General features: G+C 39.7%; 1 protein-coding gene across 1 annotated transcript; it reads right to left on the bottom strand.

Moving 5' to 3' along the window:
• Positions 1–4,717: 4,717 nt before the first annotated feature.
• On the bottom strand, positions 4,718–18,341 carry cyp27a3 (cytochrome P450 family 27 subfamily A member 3). The gene is made up of 9 exons (XM_072686132.1): positions 17,983–18,341; positions 13,682–13,872; positions 12,601–12,800; positions 10,641–10,838; positions 10,098–10,261; positions 9,848–10,014; positions 9,049–9,130; positions 8,156–8,359; positions 4,718–5,731 (listed from the first exon to the last, which is right to left on the bottom strand). The coding sequence occupies exons 1-9, from the start codon at positions 18,220–18,222 to the stop codon at positions 5,609–5,611; spliced, it is 1,569 nt and encodes a 522-aa protein (XP_072542233.1). The 5' UTR covers positions 18,223–18,341; the 3' UTR covers positions 4,718–5,608.
• Positions 18,342–20,561: the final 2,220 nt, after the last annotated feature.

Below are 20,561 nucleotides of genomic sequence, written 5' to 3'. Positions count from 1 at the left end.
TCGAGCTAGCCCCCTACTAAACTTTTACCCTACCTCTTATAGGCTTAGCCCCACCCCTGCATCACCTGAGCTGAACCATTCCACTCTGCAGGGGTGTTGCTGTCCTATAAGAGTCCTATAAGAATCATATCACAAGGCCTTAACATGTAATATTACCGGTAAGATGTTTCCTACAATGCGCACATTTCCCAGCCTCTCTCACTCTGTTTTCTGTGACCTAGGTTAGAGACATCACCCCTCTCATGAGCCAGCCGTGTTGGCCCTCGGCACACTCATGAGTGAACTCCGTCTGCTCTGCCTCCTTTTTGCTGAGCCTACTAGGAAACAGGCAACAGGTAATACACAAGGTTTTTGGCAAATTGTTTGTGTGGAGCGATGAAACAACAGAAGTCTTCCTGATCAGAAGAAGATGCAGCACGCAAACCCAAGAATATTAGTGATCTGGAGGCCACTATCCATGAGGAATGGGCTAAGGTTCCTCAGGAATGCCACCAGAAGCTGGTTTCTTTATGCATCGTGTGTGCAGCAGGGTCATAACAACAGTTCTACTAAGTACTAAATACGCTAGTCATAATAGGGATGCACCAATCCATCTTTTTCAGTTCTGATACCGATACATAAACTTTGCATATCGGTCGATACCCGATACAAATCTGATACCATTGCTGAATTAATACCTCACCATGTGGAAGAGACTTGAGGCATCAGGATTGACTTACACATTACTTTACCAACTTTGTAAAACTAAATATAACAAATTACCACATAAATATAAATGTACTAAATTGCTATTTATTTGTCACTAAAATAATAAACAATTGTGCAGGACCTTGACACAGCATTCAAATTCTAAATAAAAAAGGAGTCAAACTAAATAAATAAATAAAAGGTATCAGCCAAAACTGAAAATAAGTAGCTTCCCTTTGCCAAACATAAAAATAAACTCTAGCAGCCGAACCTCAGAATAAATAAGCAACTTGGCTAAACATCCACGCAGTAATCAAACACTGCAAACATGTAAACATTTAATGCAGTCTCACACCAACAAATTAAAGTGAAAGGATTCGTTCCATGGATCAGCCTAATTATCCGATACCTGATCCAGCTAGTTTTGTTAATATCAGGACAGATATCTGACCCTAATTTTAGATCTGGCATCTCTAGTCATGAAGGGATTGAATAATTCTGAGACATCATTCGTCATTAAAAGTGGCATTTTGTGTTGACGTTGGAGAAAGCACTTGTTCTGTTAAATGTGTTGAGATATTTAAATTGGTCTTGTTTGATTGGTTTATTGCAAACCGCTGGATGTTTGTAAGGTTTGCTAATGAGCCTAATTTGCACTGGGGCTTGAATAATTCTGATTGAAACTATACCTGAAAAAGCTTTCTGTTTTCTCATAGCCTCAATGATCTCAGAGTGATAGGCAGCTGCTTAGAAGAGCCCATGGCTGTTTTCATAAAGCTTTCAAATTTGCATCACCTGTGATCAAGCCACAGACCTTGGTAAAAGTTTTCTGAGAGCTCAAGTGTCTTGGGGCGACCAAACCTTTGCATGCCACTGTAAATTCTATATGAAGTATCTGAATATTTTTCGTTTATCCTGTTGTGGGTAGTAAATCTGGACATGAACATTTTGCACTCAGCATGGACAAGTAAAAACACTTTTTCCTTCCCTTAAGTAAAATTGTGAGTGTAAAGAACATACAGCTACAATAATAGACACTGTGTGAGGTGTAAGTGGAGCTCTTTTGGAAAATAGATAAAATACTCCATCTAGTGTATAGATCTATTAGTGTAGCTAATGTATATGTTGTGCATGCGCTAGATGGCACTGTTCATCCAGTTCTGCACTTCTGTCTGTGGTCACTGAAGATCCTGACATTCCTCGCACCGGCGGTCAAGCCAAGATATACCAAAAAAAAAAACTGAAATAATGAAATAGAACTTGGGCATTGAGGAGTTCTTTTTAGGGGTTCTTTTACTTCATACCGATGCTGTGGCTGTTTTGAGGTTAAAATGTTATGTTAAAAACTGGGTCTGTCCAACATTTCATATTACAGAACAATTTCTCAATTCAATACTAATAGCTGGATTTATTCCTGATACCGAACAATAAAATGAAAGTTTCATTAAATAAAAAGTCTGTATCATCCCAGTGAAATGAAGTGCATAGATCAAAGGTTTCATCTTTAGTTTAAAAAATACAATAAAATATGAATATACTGTATTTAAAATAATAAATAAAAGAGTCCAGGGGTCTGGAGTTATGGGTTCGATCCTCGCTCCAGTCTATCTGTGAGGAGTTTTGTGTGTTTTTCTCACGTCCGTGTGTGTTTCCATCACCTACTACAGTGTCCTCCCAGAAACACACACGGTATTGGCTAAAGTGAAATAGCCTGTATGTGTGAGTCAATTGATTCCTGCCTTGCACCCAATGATTCTGCGTAGGCTTTAGACCCTGACTAGGAAGAAGTGGATAAGAGGATGGATAGAATATATGTGTAGGGGTGCTTGTGTGATGTATGTGTGATGTAGAGCGCTGAGGGGTATGGTAAACTTTTTTGAATTACATACATATAAATGTAGATATTATTTAATTAAAACAAATCAGACAACTCCTAAAGTTCCAGTCAATCTAAATCTCATCTAGAACTGATAAATGGACCATGCAGGTTAATAATTGAAATAAAGAAAAAAAAAAGTAACTGGGTAATAACTCATTTGTCCAATTTGGGATCAAATTAACCTGCATGGTCCACACACACACACACACACACACACACACACACACACACACAAACACTTTTTTTTAGTAGAACTGCCAGATTATGATGCAATAATGTTCTATTATAAAACACTCTATTAAACTGAGTCACGCCTCAGAGCCTTCAGATCAGGAACACCTCAGATTCATAAACATTCTTGACCGCAATGGCTGCATGTTTTTGCCTTTAGGTTGCAGGAAAGCTCAGGTTTAAATGGATAGCTGGATGTTATGTTACCTCTTAGGTTTAGTTTAACTTAGGGATGGATGAACGGCTGTCTGATCTATCCATCTTTCTGTCTTTCTATGGTAGATGGAAGGTTGGAGGGAAGACTAGATATGCAATTTACATCTAAAAATACAAAATAGATAGATAGATGGGATAGATATAGTATACATAAAATATACATAATTTGATTTAGATTTCGATCTTAGATAAATAGAGAATTAAAGAAATTACATACAAATTATGAACAGGAAAATATGTAGATAGACAGAAATGGAGGAATGCATGCATGGATTATTTATATCTAACTATCTATGGTGGATAAATGGATGGATAGGGAGTTAGATAGAATATATGAATATTCAAATATTCAGATCTGTAGGAAAATAATTAGATGGTGTGGTGCATCCCTTGGGAAAAGGTGTGTGCCACAAGTGACCTAGCAGTGTTAACAAATAACATGGAGTTGGTTCCATGTGGCCAACAAATTACTGCGCTGCGTCCGCCTCCAGTGGTTCACCGTCCACCAGGTCACAGGACCCCAAGGATGAAAGGATGGAGGATTATCTATCTTTCTATGGTGAATGTCAGGATGGATTGAGAATAGATATGCAAATTACATATAGAAACCTAGATAGGACAATAGATAGAAGGATGGATGGGGTAGCAGATAGGCAAACCACATTTAAAAATAAAGAAATAAATGTAATAAATATAGATAGATCAAAGGATTGAGAAAGGAAAGGGATGCACAGAAGGAGGGTCATCCATCTTATTTCTGTGGTGGATGCACAAATTCCATATCAATATGTAGATGGGGCAATATATATACATAGATAAATATGTAGATAATGAGGAATAGATGGAAGGAGGATTATCTATCTAGCTATAAGGTGGATGTACAAATTACATATTGATCGATAGATCAAAGGAAGGAGGAATGGGTGGAGGATTATCCATATATATGCCATTTGTGTATCTATTCCACATCCATTCTTCCATCTACCAGAGAAAGATAGATAGATATATGGGTCAAAGGCTGGAATAGGTATGCAAATTACATATTAAATTAAACAAAAATGGAAGAATAGAAAGAAAGAATGGATGGATGAATGGTTGGAGGATTATCTATCTATATATCCTTCTATGGTGGATGGGAGTAGACAACCTGGGACCACAGAGGCCGAAGCGGAAGCTGTGGACTCCCCTAGCTGGCTTACAGGCCTCCTGCAGGGCATGTGGCGGTGCTGTAGGCTCCCCATTCCCTACGTCCCCAATATTCTCCGTCTTGGGAAGCCTCCTCTGGGACAAAAACAGACTCAAGGAGGTCCCAGAACTGGCTAAAGAGGGAGAAGCCTCACTATTACGGTGAAATCTAAACCGCCCAGTCCAAGACAGGCATTTTTGCTTACACTGACCTTTTGACCTTTATATATCACCATAAGTCAAAAGTCAAAATAATACTCAACCAGCTACACAACAGTACTCAACACACTCAACACTACTCATCAACTTCAATTCTCTGTCTGTGAACGCATACTATTGATGGGACTCATGAAAGGCCATGATACCATGAGATTCCAAGCTTGTTTCACAACAATGAAACACTGAAACCTTTAAACCATATTGTGTTTAGGTGCAACTACTTGCAAGTTCACATCATACAGTCTTGCTGTCCCTCTGTTTTTGTAGCACGCTGATATCAAGGGGTTGGGCAAACGTAGATGAATGAGTCTACTTGGTTTATTTCTGTTTCCAAAATGTGTGGAAGTGTGTGGGAAATGTAAAATGCAGCATTTAAATATTTCACTAAAAGGCACAGGAAGGTCACAGATATATGTAAAAAGACACAAATTGTCCACAGCAGCTTGAAGCAATGGTTACATCAATTTCTAGTAGTCGTGTTAGTGCTAGTGAGTCATGCATGATGCATGGAAATGAAAGAGAACTCATCTGACCCACATATGAAGCTAACCATTATTTACATTAACTACTTAACATTGCATTAAAAAGCACTTGGCTGGAAGGTAGACATATCAAAAGACAGCAGGTGTACTCACTTGCTTAAAAGATCTACTTCTAGTACTCTCGCTAAACCACTCATTGAGCTAATCATTATGTCATTCTCATGTTATTTACAGAATACTAAACTTACAATAAGTCACTGTCATTCAAAACCCTTGTATCTCCAAATGGCAACTTTTCTAGAAAAGTAAAAACCTTTGTGAATTTAAATGGAAGTCATTGTAAAAAGGTTCAAGGCATTTTGGAGAATTTCTATTGGTTCATTAATAAAGGAAATTTGATACAATGCAAAGAACTGTCAGATTATGTCAAAAAGTAAAAATGCCAAAAATTAAGATGCAAGTTTTGTTGCACAACAGCATTACACTGAATCCTTTCAGGTATATGACTAAACAAATCACTTCGGTATTTAAACCTCAGGCATTATTAGCGGCACAAGGTAAGGGCATTAGTGTATTGTGGTCTTTAAGTAAGTTTCTAGAGGAAGAGTAGTCCAGGATTTCTTCAGAAAATGGTTATGCAGAAGTGGATACTTCAGCGGATACTAATGTGGAATCGTCAAGCAGCAGCTTGTCCTTCAACGGACTGCTTTCACTCCAACTGTCTGTCAATAAACTGTAGGTCGATTGAAGTGGCCGGCACCAGGAGAGTTCTTGTGATTGGCTTCACGCTCTTTCCTGTAGGATCTGGCCGCACTTCATAGTGTTTAATTAACTGAAAAAAGAAGAAGAGAAATGTCAGGAGTGGAAAAAGTACTTTGTGGAGAAACTACTTAGGTGAAAGTTTGGGAACATTTTCAGAATATGTGTGTGTGTAAAAATTGGCCTCATTATCTATGGGTGGTAGATATATATATATATCACTGCTGTCCAATGAAAAATGTATTCCATTTTGTCCATTTTTAGTTTTTTCCATGGTTTGAACCCTGTTGCTGCTTGGTTCACTGTGTAAATAATTATGGAGGAATCGACCAATAGAAATGCTCTAAATTCCTTGGAATAAACTCTTTTTTTTACATTGACCTTTATTCAAAGTTTATCCCTCTCCTAAAAATACCATTTTAAAGATCAGTTGGAGATGTTTTTCATTTGACAGCGATGATATAGAGTAATGTATGAAAGTATTGGGTCACCCACTTATTCACCCGCTAAATCAAGGGTATTAAAAAAGAGCTCCAGAGTATCCAGGGAAGGCTGGATACTCTATATTTGGAACATTGCAGTGAGGTCAGGATGTTGGATGATCACCACATCTCTTCTCCAACTCCCCAACTTATCTCAAAGGTATTGGCTGGAGCACCATCATTGCAAAGAACACAGTTCCACTACTGCACAACTCAATGCTGGAAAGCTTTGTACCCCTTAAGCCCACTCCTGGCATTAGACATGGTGTCACTAGATTCATGTTTATCTACTCCAGAGAGTCCTATTTTATTGGCAGTACTTATCTACAGAGACTAGAAGAGTTCTGTGTGCATTTCCACATCTGTGTCAGCAATGGGTGCAACATAAAGTACCTGAATGCATTCATTAGAAGGGATGTCCATAAACATTTGGAATATGTGAATATGTAATTATACACACTGATCTGAATACTGATGAGTTGTATAATCTAAAGATCCAGAGCCTTTAGTAAAAGTTCCCAGGCCCAGATTAAGCCTAAGCATAAACTACAGGAGTTTTAATTGTGAAATGCCATTGGCACAGCAATATATCTATTTTACTGCTTAATCAGTGTTCATTAAATCAGCCATTAGTGTCCAAGAAAAAGACAAATCTAGAAGATACACTATGTAAAGCCCCGTGGAACGTAACTGAGACAATGAAATAAGCTGTAAGTGTTTGTTATTGGGAACTACCATGAGCATATTCTGCACTCAGTTACCTGCCAACAGACAAAGTTGTGATCAGTAAAACCAGACATGTTTACTGAGACCAGAGGTGAAGGTCTGCAGTAAGGTAGTGTTCCCACTCTACTGCAAAACCAACAGACCACAGTGAATTCACTCTGGGTTATTGAAGGGCATGTAACTGCCTTGTATCTCCCAGCAGGCACATGCATGCAGTCCCTATTGCACAAGCTTTCCATTCTTTAGGGGAACTGATTTACCTGGATTTTGACTGCCATGACAAAAAATTAGTACTTGACACAAACCTGTAATACTGACCCACTAACATCACTGCTTTGGGTCATAAAAAGACACTTTATAGCTTGGTAAAAGCTAACAGATGGTCCTCCTCCACAAATACACAGTTGAGTTGTATGACTGATTGAGCGGATAAATTATTCTGTGTTCTTTGACTCGTGTAATAATTGCCCTTAAAACTATTTGCAGTTGCTTCCAAAAACAACACATTTTGCATTTTCTGTGCAAACGCTGTGACTAATGACTGACACCTACATAACACAAGACAAGAATATCTGAGACTACAACAGAGATAACCTTGAGAAAGTTACAATATAGGGCTCTTGTGATAATGTATCTATGGACATGAAGCCATAAAAGGTGTCTCACGATTGGTCAGTTTCAAAAACCAAAGTTCAAACCCATGTAGTTAACCCTTGTAGACTCTTATCTCTACTCACCCCAACACCTGTGTTTCTCAGAGCTGATTGTGAACTACTACAGTGACTCCAAAAGAAAAGAAAGCAGTGTAGTAAGAGATTAAGCAAGAAAGCAAAAACAGCAAGAACCCTTTTACACCTGATCTGGGTTTTATGAAAACATCCTAGTACAAAGATGATCCTGTTCACTAGTGGATCAGGACACTCTCTACATCCCTCTAAGGCTGCATTTCCACTGCTGGGCCAAGTAGTTCTGAGCACAGGGGCACATGGACAGTATCTAATAAGTATGAGTACAGTGCACTGTATCATAATAAAGTTTAGAACACTTGAGTCTGTTATGGGCCTCGTCCGACATCGCTGAGGCATTGCTAGCATGGCCTGGCTGACAGCTAGTCCGACATCGCTCCCACACCTTTAGCATGGCATGGCCATCTGCCAGGCTCGTTCAACATTAGTACTGCCCAGCTTGCTTAAGTGACCCTAATACTACCTAAGCGTTATCAGGATAAACTCCTAATACAGAAACCGGGCAGGGTATGAGGTGTCTAAGGGCTTGTTTGTGATCATTACCCGAGACAAGAGGAGGTACATCTCCAGTTCAGCTAGTCTGCGGCCCAGACAAGCACGGATGCCAAAGCCAAAAGGAACTGAGCCGAAAGGATGCTGGCTTAACTGCTTCTCTCCCCGCAGCCAGCGCTGAGGTGAGAAAACATGAGGCTCAGGAAATATCTTCTCATCATAGGACACTGCATAGTGGCACAAGTGGAACAGAGTCTGTGAATGAGAGAATCCACAGTGAGTGAGGAGCTGTAAAAGTCAGATAATCATTCAGTACTACGTTACTGTGATTACTGTTTCAGCACATTTCAACACTCGGATGCATGTGGGATAAAAACAAGAGGCATGGATAGATAATTATACCTATATTTCAGCTTAGTGCAGTTTCTATACTAGAAATACATGATAGCTGGTAATGTTTTTTATTGTGTGAATGTAATTCTCTAGAATAATGTTTTAGGTATGTAATACACACTGGGCCAAACCCATACACTTCACTGCCAGATTTACTGTGACATTAAGAGCAAATAGCACATTTGCTCATACATTTATTCATACATTACCAACTTGTTTTACCGTTTGCATGACAATTAGGCAATTGTACTCTTTTCCCTGATTTGCACGCAGCATTAGTGACTCATAAACCACATTCATTCGATTTCACCATTTCCAACTAAGACGATGAAATCAAATTCATTATCATTTAAAATCTGTTCCTTAGGACCTCCGCCCACTCAGCTGATTAAGCGACATGTTTAAAAAGCTAAAATTACGATGATGTTAAAAAGACAGTCGTGCACAGAGAAGCACCACTCTAACTTTATGGATAGAACCATGCCACACAATTTGCAAGGGAGAGCACCATTAATTATTTATAAATATGGTAAGGGATGAATGAATCTTACATTTTTAGGGAAGAGGTGACCTCCCACCACTATTTCACTGTCAGCAACAACGCGAGCATTCCCAGGTACCACAGGGTACAGGCTAAAGGGAACAGAAAACAAGTCATCCAAAAGAAACACTTCCACACATGCATACAGAACTGGGTACCTTCTCTGATTGCATAAGTATGACTGCTTCTCCCAATATGCATAACCCTGACAGCATATTGTTAATATCCATCCATCATTTTTTTTTTTCACTGTCTTTAAAGGTCAAGACTAGAGCTGCATGACATTGGAAAAATGACACTACAATAGTTTTTTTTATTAGCAATATATATTGTGATATTAAAAAAGACTTTAAAAAGAATCATTTTCACCAGATTCCACCAGAAGTCAATCATTCAACATGTCGTGATATTATGTATTCTGTGTATCCAAAAGTGTAGTAAAATAAAAGATACTAGACAGACATATATAATCTGACTCTGGTATATATGTCATGGAAAATAAGAACAGGTAACATTTAATTAAATTTGTTCTACATTACATTGCATGCCTTACAATGAGACTACTGTGCATGCCTACATAGTGATAGCGGTGCTAAAAGCAATGTGTTGTTGGTTTTCTATACTAATTAAATATATACTGACTTTAATATATAATGAATTACAAAGTTAGATGCAAAACGCATAATAATAACAATAACTCGGTATTATTAATTTAACTAACATAAGTTTCAATTAACATAATAACATAATATTAACAAAATAACATAATCTGTTTCAATTGATATCACAAAAAAGAACCAGTTTCTCACCGAAGGGTCTCTCTAACAACAGCCTTTAGCCAAGGCATCTTGCTGATATCTTCGCTAGAAGTCACTTTGTCACCTGGGCAAACACTAATCACTTCCTCGTATAGCCTCTGCTGGATTTCTGGCTCTCGGGCCAAGTGGTACAGAGCCCAGGAGATCGTGTTGGAAGTCTGGGGAGTAGAAACAACATCAGTAAAAGACATCTGATCCTGGCGGTCTTCATTTAATTTCCAGTTTAATGTTCAAAACTCACAGTGTCGACTCCAGCCAGCAGCAGCTCAGTGATGCTTCCCAGCACTTCTGTGGGGGACAGCTGTTCGCTGACCAGCAGGTGAGTGAGGTATTCTCCCTCTATTGGCAGTCCCTTATTCAACTTCTCCTGAATCTCTGACATCTTTTTCTGAACTAGATCATCCGCTGAACAGTACAACATTTAAAACATGGGACACGTCTCTTTTGTAAAATGTCATCTGACAACTGCAGAGAATGGTTATACTAGTTTAAGGTTTTATGATCTTGCCATGACAATAGGTCATAACTTGGTGTGCACAATATTGGTACATGATGTGTCATTTTTTTTAGTATCAGACTAATTAATTAATTTGCTGAAGTGGACAGCATAGTGGATATTATCAGTGCCCCACACAGTCCAGACAGGAATGACCCAGCAGGAAACCAGTGTAAATAAAACATGGCTTTTCAGGGGGCCAAATTCTGAGCATCAGAAACTAAACCACTGAAAACCTCTGATGTGTTAATTTCACATCTGTGTGGGTACTGAATAGACTGTACTCACCAACTTTGAATAGGTGGTCCCATGAAGCCACAAACTGCTTCCAAAATGGCATATAGGGCCAAGAAGACTTGGGGAAGAGGACAATGATGGGTGAAAGACGGAACATCTCCCCAACAGAAAAGATGAACTTCTGTGTTTCTTCTGGAACCACCTCTTTCAAACAGCCCATCCGTGTCTCAAACAGCACTGAGCATATTCCTGCCAATCAAGAGAATAACAGCAGAACACTGAGTGACACAAGCTAAACAATCTGTCTAGATTTCCTTTCATACATTTCATTCTATATTACACTGTTTCTCAAAGATACATATTTTAATAGTTCCCATTTATGTACAAATATGACTACGTGTCTAAAATACTGTTAGGTAATTAGACAGGGGTTAACGAGGGTGCTATGACTTGTCTGTGGTTACACAGCCTCATACAATCATTCAGAATTTCTCTGACCTGTCCCACAGTAGCCCTTCTGACACTTTGGCCCAGATGGCATAGCCTTCCTCAGTTACTCTGTCTAAGTAATAGTCTAATAGTCCACACAGCCCAGACCTTGACTAGACCTTGAACAGTGTACTATTATTCTCTTTATCTTTGTGGTTACACAGTTTTCTTTCTCAGCCACTTAATGATCCAATTTTATATCCAAAATGCAATGGAATTGACAGGAAATACTGAATAAGTATAAGCCTTTAGCATAGAAATCGCTTAACCTTCCCTTTCCTGTTGTGTCTAAAGTCTGACATGTGCATGCAAACGATCAGCAGACATTATATCTAATCAACACATGAACAATGATCAACGTCACCCGAGAAGAGTCAAGGACATTTTGATGCAATTCCAAGGCCTCTAGATGTTGCTGAGATAGTTTGAAGTGTGTGTGTGTGTGGTCTTCATTATCTGTTCTTATCAATAAATACATCTCTAATTTTATTACAGATGTAAAAGCAGAGGAAAGTGTGCAGAGGTTAGACCTGTGGATAAGTGTTTTCTGAGCACATCTTGAACATTCTGAATTTCAAACGATGTGACCTGGCAATAAACCTATCAGTAGAACTGGGCGTTACGAGGTTGTTTCAAACAGTGTGATGCACTGAGCAAATACTGCTGTTAACTGTTATCGTCACTTATAAGGGTTGGGCATTGAAGCCCCAATTCCACAAAGAGCTGATTCTTCGAGCTCAGACAATGAATGGGGAATGAAACAACCCCTTTTTCAACACTGAATCAACGATAGTTCACTGGGTTTGTTTCATTCCCAAACTGGTGGGAAGTAAAATAGTTCACAATCAAAAGGCATAATCAGTGCTGAAAGACTTGCCTACTCAAAGAAGCTGCCAGAAAAGAGTGGGCCCTGTTACTAATAAGCTAATTTAGCTGGCTTTAGTTATCCAGACACTGTGATATGGTTGAACACGCCATATAATTAAACAGACAGATGTCCCTGAAGATCAACTGGATCAAGTGGGGCCACATGAGTCTTTGTTTTATGGGGTTAGAGGGGTATAAAGCATTGAACAGTGGAGCAGGAATAATGGTTGGTCCTCTATCTAATACTTTTGGGATGAGTTGGGGTGGTGATCATCCAACATCCTGACCTCACTAATGCTCTTGTTGCAATCAAATCATCACAGAAGACAGCCTTCTTTGGACAGTAGAGACAGTTACTCCAACAAAAGCAGGATAAACTCTTTATTATTAACCTACATTTAAGTACTTTTGTCTATATAGTTTATATATTTTTAAATAAAAACACTGAAAAAGCAATATCATGACATCCTGATAGAGATACATCAGCCTGTCCATACTGCCCACACTGTGCACCTCTGTGTTCTTGTTAATGCATATGTAGTAAAGTGTTATAAAGCTTTTTAAATATTCACAAATTAAAGAGAACACTTGTTTTCTAAAACCAAACATTTAGCAAAACAAAATCCCAAATGTGTTTTAAAACTGATTGTTTTACCTTCAAAAGCAAACTTGTAGAGTTCTCCAGCTAGGTCATGCACAATTACGCCATTGCCTTTTGTAGTCCTAAGCCAAGCCACCTTCTCTATGAAGTCACTCACCACCTCATTGATGGCGTTAGTGTAGGAGGACACATGTTTGGGCTTCAACATACGCGGGTTTAGGATGCTTCTGATTCGCTGCCATTCGGCTCCTATTCTACACACCAACAAAAAACAGATATTAGCTACATAATGCTTATATTATCTACACTGAATCCTATCTATAACAACTGAGTTATGGAAAAAGATATGAACTCATATTCTGGTAGACATTCTGAGTGCTACTCCAAACCAGAAGATCACTGAAATCTCATTATATCGACTTTCTATTGGTTACTTTTTGCTGGATCCAGGAAAAATGATATATCTAACTGCTTTGGACATGTTTTAGATTGTCGTTTGGTTTCAACATTAAATCATAGGGTACGAATATGCCATACACAGTCATGAGAGATTAACAACTCTATCTTTTAAAGTGCAGGTGTTGTGAGATGGTCTCAGAGCTGAATGAAACAGTTTTCAAAGGATTGTGAAACACCCTCATAAAACACAGGGTCACAAGGGGTGATGTTGACACATACCCCTTCTTGGTTTCAGTCAGGTAGGGACTAGACCTTGGTGTCTCTGTGATTATCTGTGCACAACTAGGTGTATGATTTCAATGTGTATCAAAAAACGACACAGCGATACAGTTTTACACTTTGATATGTTACTGCAGTCACTTTCACACTCAAATGGCCCAATACGTTTTTTTTAATATATAATTTCTTAAGTGTAGGTTAATTTTAAAAAATCTACAAAAACAAAAATGCTTTCTGCACATCATAACATCAGTGTAGTATCATTTTAACATATAAAATGTATCAATTAAATCTTTTATTGGAACTAAACATATCTATAATACACTGTTATGCCTGTTATGCTACAGTGTTTAAGATATGTGTTCACACTACCATATAAACACGTGTAAAAACAAACAAACAAAATAAAGTACACCTTGTGTTCCAGTCAGTATGGAAAGGGCTGGAGAATACTCACTCTGTGAGAGGGCCGTAGGCTTGCTTGCGGAGTTCTCGGTAGGTCCTCCAGTGGGGCATGTCAGTGCGAATGGGGTGCCGGCCTTCCTGCCTCAGGACCTGCTCTATCAGCTCTGCGCTGGCCACGTTCACAATTACCAGTGGACCATACTTGGACTTCCACAGTGGCCCATAGATTTTGCTGTGCTCAATCTTTACAGAACAAAAAGTTATAAAAATGATATGATAAATATATATATAAGCAAAGCAGCAAACGGAAGAAAACTGAGAGAGCGATATAAAGCCCCCAGCACTGGGCTGTGGAGCAGTGGAGCTGAACTCTCTGGAGTGATGGAGCTGCAATGAATCCCCCTTTGGAGTTGCAGTAGTATTCATCCAACATCTGTACCTGTCCTTCTCACTGACATACTTGTGGATCCTCACAGCGAAGTTCCACTATTTAGTGTTTCCCAGAAGAGTGGGGGCTGTTACTGCAGCAAATGTGGACATATTCCTTATTTACACACTTATTTAGAGAGAAAGAGTGGGTAAGCAGATGTCCACAAACATTTGGACATATTGTGTGCAGTATGTGACAGACTACAAAATATCAGTTATTATTCAGGAATGATTTAGAATGTAGCAAGTGTGGTTCCACTGAACTGAAAGTGACTGCAGTATCAACATATATATCCCGGTACAATATCTTGATTTCCATGGCTAAGCAGCTGCATGCAAGCCTTACATGACCAAGCACAATGCCACAGTCCCGGCTGGAGACTTTGGAGCAGTGGTAATGTTCTGTGGCGTGACAAATCATGCATTTCTATCTGGCAGTCTGTGCCAACAGTAAAGTTTGGTGGAGGAGGGATAATGCTATGGGATTGTTTTTCAGGGGTTGACCTATAGGCCCTTTAGTTTTAGTAAAGGGAAGACAGGGAGACATTTTGGACAACTGCATGTAACTGTATTTGTGGAAACAGTTTGGGGTAGCCCTTTCTGTTCCAGTATGACTGTGCCCCAGTGCACAAAACAAGGTCCATAAGGGCATTGTTGGGGGAATTTGGTCTAATCTCAACCCCATCAGACAGAGAAATTCCCTGACCTCACACATGCTCTTCTGGAAGAATGAGCAAAACTTCCCACAGAAACAGACTTATATATTAATGCCTACTCTATTCCATATTAATGCCTAAGAAAAAGCTCCATTAGGTGTAATGTTCAGGTTTCCTCAAATCCCCTACTGCTGCACATTGTGTTCCCGTTAATACTGCTGATACTGCATCATGTGCAAAAGTAAAGGCACATTAAATATGTGTGAAAAATTCAGAAAACGAATAGGAATAGCGTGCTGTAGAGTACGGTTTGTTCATGTCACAGAAAATCAAGCCTGAAGTGCCCAAAATTTTGCATAAGACTCCTTTTCATTTGCAATAAACATTTTTAGATTGTATGGTAATAATGAACCTTGGATTAATACATGAATTAAATTAATCAATATATTCAAATGGTAATAATGTCCTTCATGAATGCTGTGGTCTCAGATGGCAGTCTTTATGTAATGGTAAAAGAACACTGTTATAAGTACTGGTAGTACTGGTGTTCAACATTAGTCTGGTAGTACTGGTGTTCGGCATTAGTCTGGTAGTACTGGTGTTCGGCATTAGTCTGGTTGTACTGGTGTTCGACATCAGTCTGGTAGTACTGGTGTTCGACATTAGTCTGGTTGTACTGGTGTTCGGCATTAGTCTGGTAGTACTGGTGTTCGGCATTAGTCTGGTAGTACTGGTGTTCGGCATTAGTCTGGTAGTACTGGTGTTCGACATCAGTCTGGTTGTACTGGTGTTCGGCATTAGTCTGGTTGTACTGGTGTTCGGCATTAGTCTGGTTGTACTGGTGTTCGACATTAGTCTGGTAGTACTGGTGTTCGACATTAGTCTGGTAGTACTGGTGTTCGGCATTAGTCTGGTAGTACTGGTGTTCGGCATTAGTCTGGTTGTACTGGTGTTCGGCATTAGTCTGGTAGTACTGGTGTTCGGCATTAGTCTGGTAGTACTGGTGTTCGACATCAGTCTGGTAGTACTGGTGTTCGACATCAGTCTGGTAGTACTGGTGTTCGGCATCAGTCTGGTAGTACTGGTGTTCAACATTAGTCTGGTTGTACTGGTGTTCGACATCAGTCTGGTAGTACTGGTGTTCGACATCAGTCTGGTTGTACTGGTGTTCGACATCAGTCTGGTAGTACTGGTGTTCGGCATCAGTCTGGTTGTACTGGTGTTCGGCATCAGTCTGGTAGTACTGGTGTTCAACATTAGTCTGGTTGTACTGGTGTTCGACATCAGTCTGGTAGTACTGGTGTTCGACATCAGTCTGGTTGTACTGGTGTTCGACATCAGTCTGGTAGTACTGGTGTTCGGCATCAGTCTGGTTGTACTGGTGTTCGACATCAGTCTGGTAGTACTGGTGTTCGGCATCAGTCTGGTAGTACTGGTGTTCGACATTAGTCTGGTTGTACTGGTGTTCGGCATTAGTCTGGTAGTACTGGTGTTCAACATTAGTCTGGTTGTACTGGTGTTCGGCATTAGTCTGGTAGTACTGGTGTTCGGCATTAGTCTGGTAGTACTGGTGTTCGACATCAGTCTGGTTGTACTGGTGTTCGGCATTAGTCTGGTAGTACTGGTGTTCGGCATTAGTCTGGTTGTACTGGTGTTCGGCATTAGTCTGGTTGTACTGGTGTTCGGCATTAGTCTGGTAGTACTGGTGTTCGGCATTAGTCTGGTAGTACTGGTGTTCGACATCAGTCTGGTAGTACTGGTGTTCGACATCAGTCTGGTAGTACTGGTGTTCGACATTAGTCTGGTAGTACTGGTGTTCGGCATCAGTCTGGTAGTACTGGTGTTCGACATCAGTCTGGTAGTACTGGTGTTCGGCATTAGTCTGGTAGTACTGGTGTTCGGCATTAGTCTGGTAGTACTGGTGTTCAACATTAGTCTGGTAGTACTGGTGTTCGACATTAGTCTGGTAGTACTGGTGTTCAACATTAGTCTGGTAGTACTGGTGTTCAACATTAGTCTGGTTGTACTGGTGTTCGGCATTAGTCTGGTAGTACTGGTGTTCAACATTAGTCTGGTTGTACTGGTGTTCGACATTAGTCTGGTTGTACTGGTGTTCGGCATTAGTCTGGTAGTACTGGTGTTCAACATCAGTCTGGTTGTACTGGTGTTCGGCATTAGTCTGGTAGTACTGGTGTTCGACATTAGTCTGGTTGTACTGGTGTTCGGCATTAGTCTGGTAGTACTGGTGTTCGACATTAGTCTGGTTGTACTGGTGTTCGGCATTAGTCTGGTTGTACTGGTGTTTGGCATTAGTCTGGTAGTACTGGTGTTCGGCATTAGTCTGGTTGTACTGGTGTTCAACATTAGTCTGGTAGTACTGGTGTTCGACATTAGTCTGGTTGTACTGGTGTTCGGCATTAGTCTGGTAGTACTGGTGTTCGACATTAGTCTGGTTGTACTGGTGTTCGGCATTAGTCTGGTTGTACTGGTGTTTGGCATTAGTCTGGTTGTACTGGTGTTCGGCATTAGTCTGGTAGTACTGGTGTTCGACATTAGTCTGGTTGTACTGGTGTTCGGCATTAGTCTGGTTGTACTGGTGTTTGGCATTAGTCTGGTAGTACTGGTGTTCGGCATCAGTCTGGTAGTACTGGTGTTCGACATCAGTCTGGTAGTACTGGTGTTCGGCATTAGTCTGGTAGTACTGGTGTTCGGCATTAGTCTGGTAGTACTGGTGTTCAACATTAGTCTGGTAGTACTGGTGTTCGACATTAGTCTGGTAGTACTGGTGTTCAACATTAGTCTGGTAGTACTGGTGTTCAACATTAGTCTGGTTGTACTGGTGTTCGGCATTAGTCTGGTAGTACTGGTGTTCAACATTAGTCTGGTTGTACTGGTGTTCGACATTAGTCTGGTTGTACTGGTGTTCGGCATTAGTCTGGTAGTACTGGTGTTCAACATCAGTCTGGTTGTACTGGTGTTCGGCATTAGTCTGGTAGTACTGGTGTTCGACATTAGTCTGGTTGTACTGGTGTTCGGCATTAGTCTGGTAGTACTGGTGTTCGACATTAGTCTGGTTGTACTGGTGTTCGGCATTAGTCTGGTAGTACTGGTGTTCGACATTAGTCTGGTTGTACTGGTGTTCTGCATTAGTCTGGTTGTACTGGTGTTCTGCATTAGTCTGGTTGTACTGGTGTTCGACATAGTAGTTCGACGTAGTGAAGAACGGACACTGTAAAATCACGTCCAGGTGAAATATGAAGTCCTTTACCTGCATTTGGTGAGTTATCTGGAAGTACCCTTTCCCAAAAAGCCAGTATAAGGAGGTGAGGAAGCTGGGTCCGCCCAGGTCCTCCATAGTCTTAATCTTATCCCCATTCACGACTGTGGAGGAAGACGACCGGCGCCGCTCGCGCACGCTCGCTAAAACGGAGGGTCCGCATTTCAGCCCGACCTGATGTTCTCGCTTCCCGACGAGCTGCAGACTTCTCACGAGCGACTTGCAGAACATTGCTGAGGCTCCTCCGACAGTGCCAGCCGGTCTGTGCGCCTTCGTGCTGCGTCGGTCCTGTAATGGCCTCCTGTTTTTAAACAGAGCAGCAGATGAACTTGAGTGAACCTGAAAGAGAGGAGCAGCTCGACTCGCTCTCCCTGAAAAGAGTCCAAAGGTCTAAACACGCGTCCAACCACCGCAGCAGCATAACGGATTATTTAGAGACGATAATGATACACTGCTTTCCCCACGAGTAGAGTCCCTAACCCCCACACTCTAAATAAAGTCATTCAGTGGAATAACAACTAAATAAGGCTTTACAAAAAATAATAAAATAATAAAAAGAATAAACTGTGTATTATTGAATAAATACAAACAATAATAAAATAATAAAAATAATAAACTATGTATTATTAAATACATACAAAAAATAATAAAATAATAAAAAGAATAAACTGTGTATTATTAAATAAATACAAAAAATAATAAATAATAAAATAATAAAACTAATAAACTATGTATTATTAAATACATACAAAAATAATAAAATAATAAAAATAATAAACTGTGTATTATTAAATAAATACAAAAAATAATAAATAATAAATAGTATGGTTAATAATTAAAGATTTTTTTTTTATGCTAGTGGAACCTGTGTCCTGTGTCAGTGTAGAAGTGAAGTTTGTTAGGCTATGTTTATTGTTTTTAATAATAATAAAAAAGCAGTATGGTGTAGTGGGTAACAGCTACACAGTAAATTGCCCAGTGTTAGATCAACACTATTAGTGTTCAGTCATCACTGTGAGTGTTAATTCTTTACAAAAGTTTACAGGTGTAGTAAAGTAGTTGCTGTGGTTTAGTGGGTATTGCCCTCCCCTCGGTCTGCCACACTAGGGTTCAATTGCTTGGCTGGGCCCTGCGTGAATCTCATAACCCTACATTTAGCCACCTGTGCACTGCAACAAAATGATACACTGACAGATAAAATCATCTAGACAATGTATCTAATATTTCTCATTTAGACATGCAAGACTATTTATTAATTAATTTACTTATTTCTAAACGCCTGTTTATTAGTCACTTTATGTAGTGATTTTTTTATTGGCAAATACTTTTGTTTGTTGCTGTTCTTAAAAAAAGTGAGATTACTGAACTATATTGTAAAATATACAGACAGACAAAGGGAAAGGGAAAATGTTAATGTTAATATCACAATATTATTACAATAGTTGCCTGAAAAGACGTTTGTGCACCCTGGCATGAAGCTAAAAGAAGTAAACACAACTATTATTTTTATTTTTGCAATTGTTAATACACACAGATACAGAATACAGAAGACGAAAAAATAAATAAAATAACATTGTAATTGTAGGACATGCAGTTTTCATACCCTACTTAATACCCACTTTAGGCTTCAAATGCCTTTATAACCAGATAGGCATCTGTGAAATTGTTCTGTCTTCTGTCTTGCTGATTTTGAACATGGTATCTTTGGGATCTCACTGCCATAGCTGTGTGACTGTGTCACATTTGCTGCCAGATCGTGCTTATATTTAATGGAATCTATTCAGTCTATTCACTTGTGTTTCATCCAAATCGTTCACATGTTGTCCTCTGTGATGACCTCGCTTCTGATTACTCTTCCATGCAGATCATGTCTAAGAAGAACAGTGCGTCGCCGTTCCTGTTTTGGCTAAACCTACCTGAGGGTCCTTTCCTGTCACATAGAGGTGTTTGCTTTGCCTTTGTGATAATTCTGTCTCACTGCTTTTGGAAGTGTGGCACCACCCATAACATTTAGTGCAGTGGACTAGATTCCGGTTTTGAGCAAGAAGTGGTGGATCTTTGCATTGCCTGCTTTGTAGACCTCCGCTAACTTTGCCTGGCAGCTGCATAGAAGAACCTGTATCAGGATTTGAAATCTCAGCCAATTTCGGTCACTCTGGAAATGCCATCAACGTTAACAGACAGCTCTCACTGACAGTTATTGACCTGCAAACCTAGTCCCAACAAGTTCACTTAGTTGTGAGAGTTGGAGAAGCCTCAGTTAAGTTTAACAGTTTACTGTTTAATAGAAGGCTTTTACATCTTTCTCAATTATCTTCTTAAAAAGAAATCAGCAAAATAAGTAGTTTGGCCAGGGGTGCCCAAACTGTGTGCCTGTGGCACATATGACTACATAAGTAAATAAATAAAAAGTACTCATGAGGCCTGAAGGACTTTTAAACATCCTCCATCCTCAGATCTTTTACATCCACTCAAATATTCACATTTTTTCCCCCATGTTTATGCCTAACATACTAATGAGAGTAGGGAAAAAAAGAAACGCTTCAAACCCTTTTATTGTTTCACACACA

The sequence above is a fragment of the Salminus brasiliensis genome, chromosome 8, assembly GCF_030463535.1.
Source record: "Salminus brasiliensis chromosome 8, fSalBra1.hap2, whole genome shotgun sequence".
In the NCBI taxonomy this organism is placed as follows: domain Eukaryota; kingdom Metazoa; phylum Chordata; class Actinopteri; order Characiformes; family Bryconidae; genus Salminus; species Salminus brasiliensis.
Note: the sequence above shows the minus strand (reverse complement) of the source record. Positions and strands in the feature narration are given on the sequence as shown.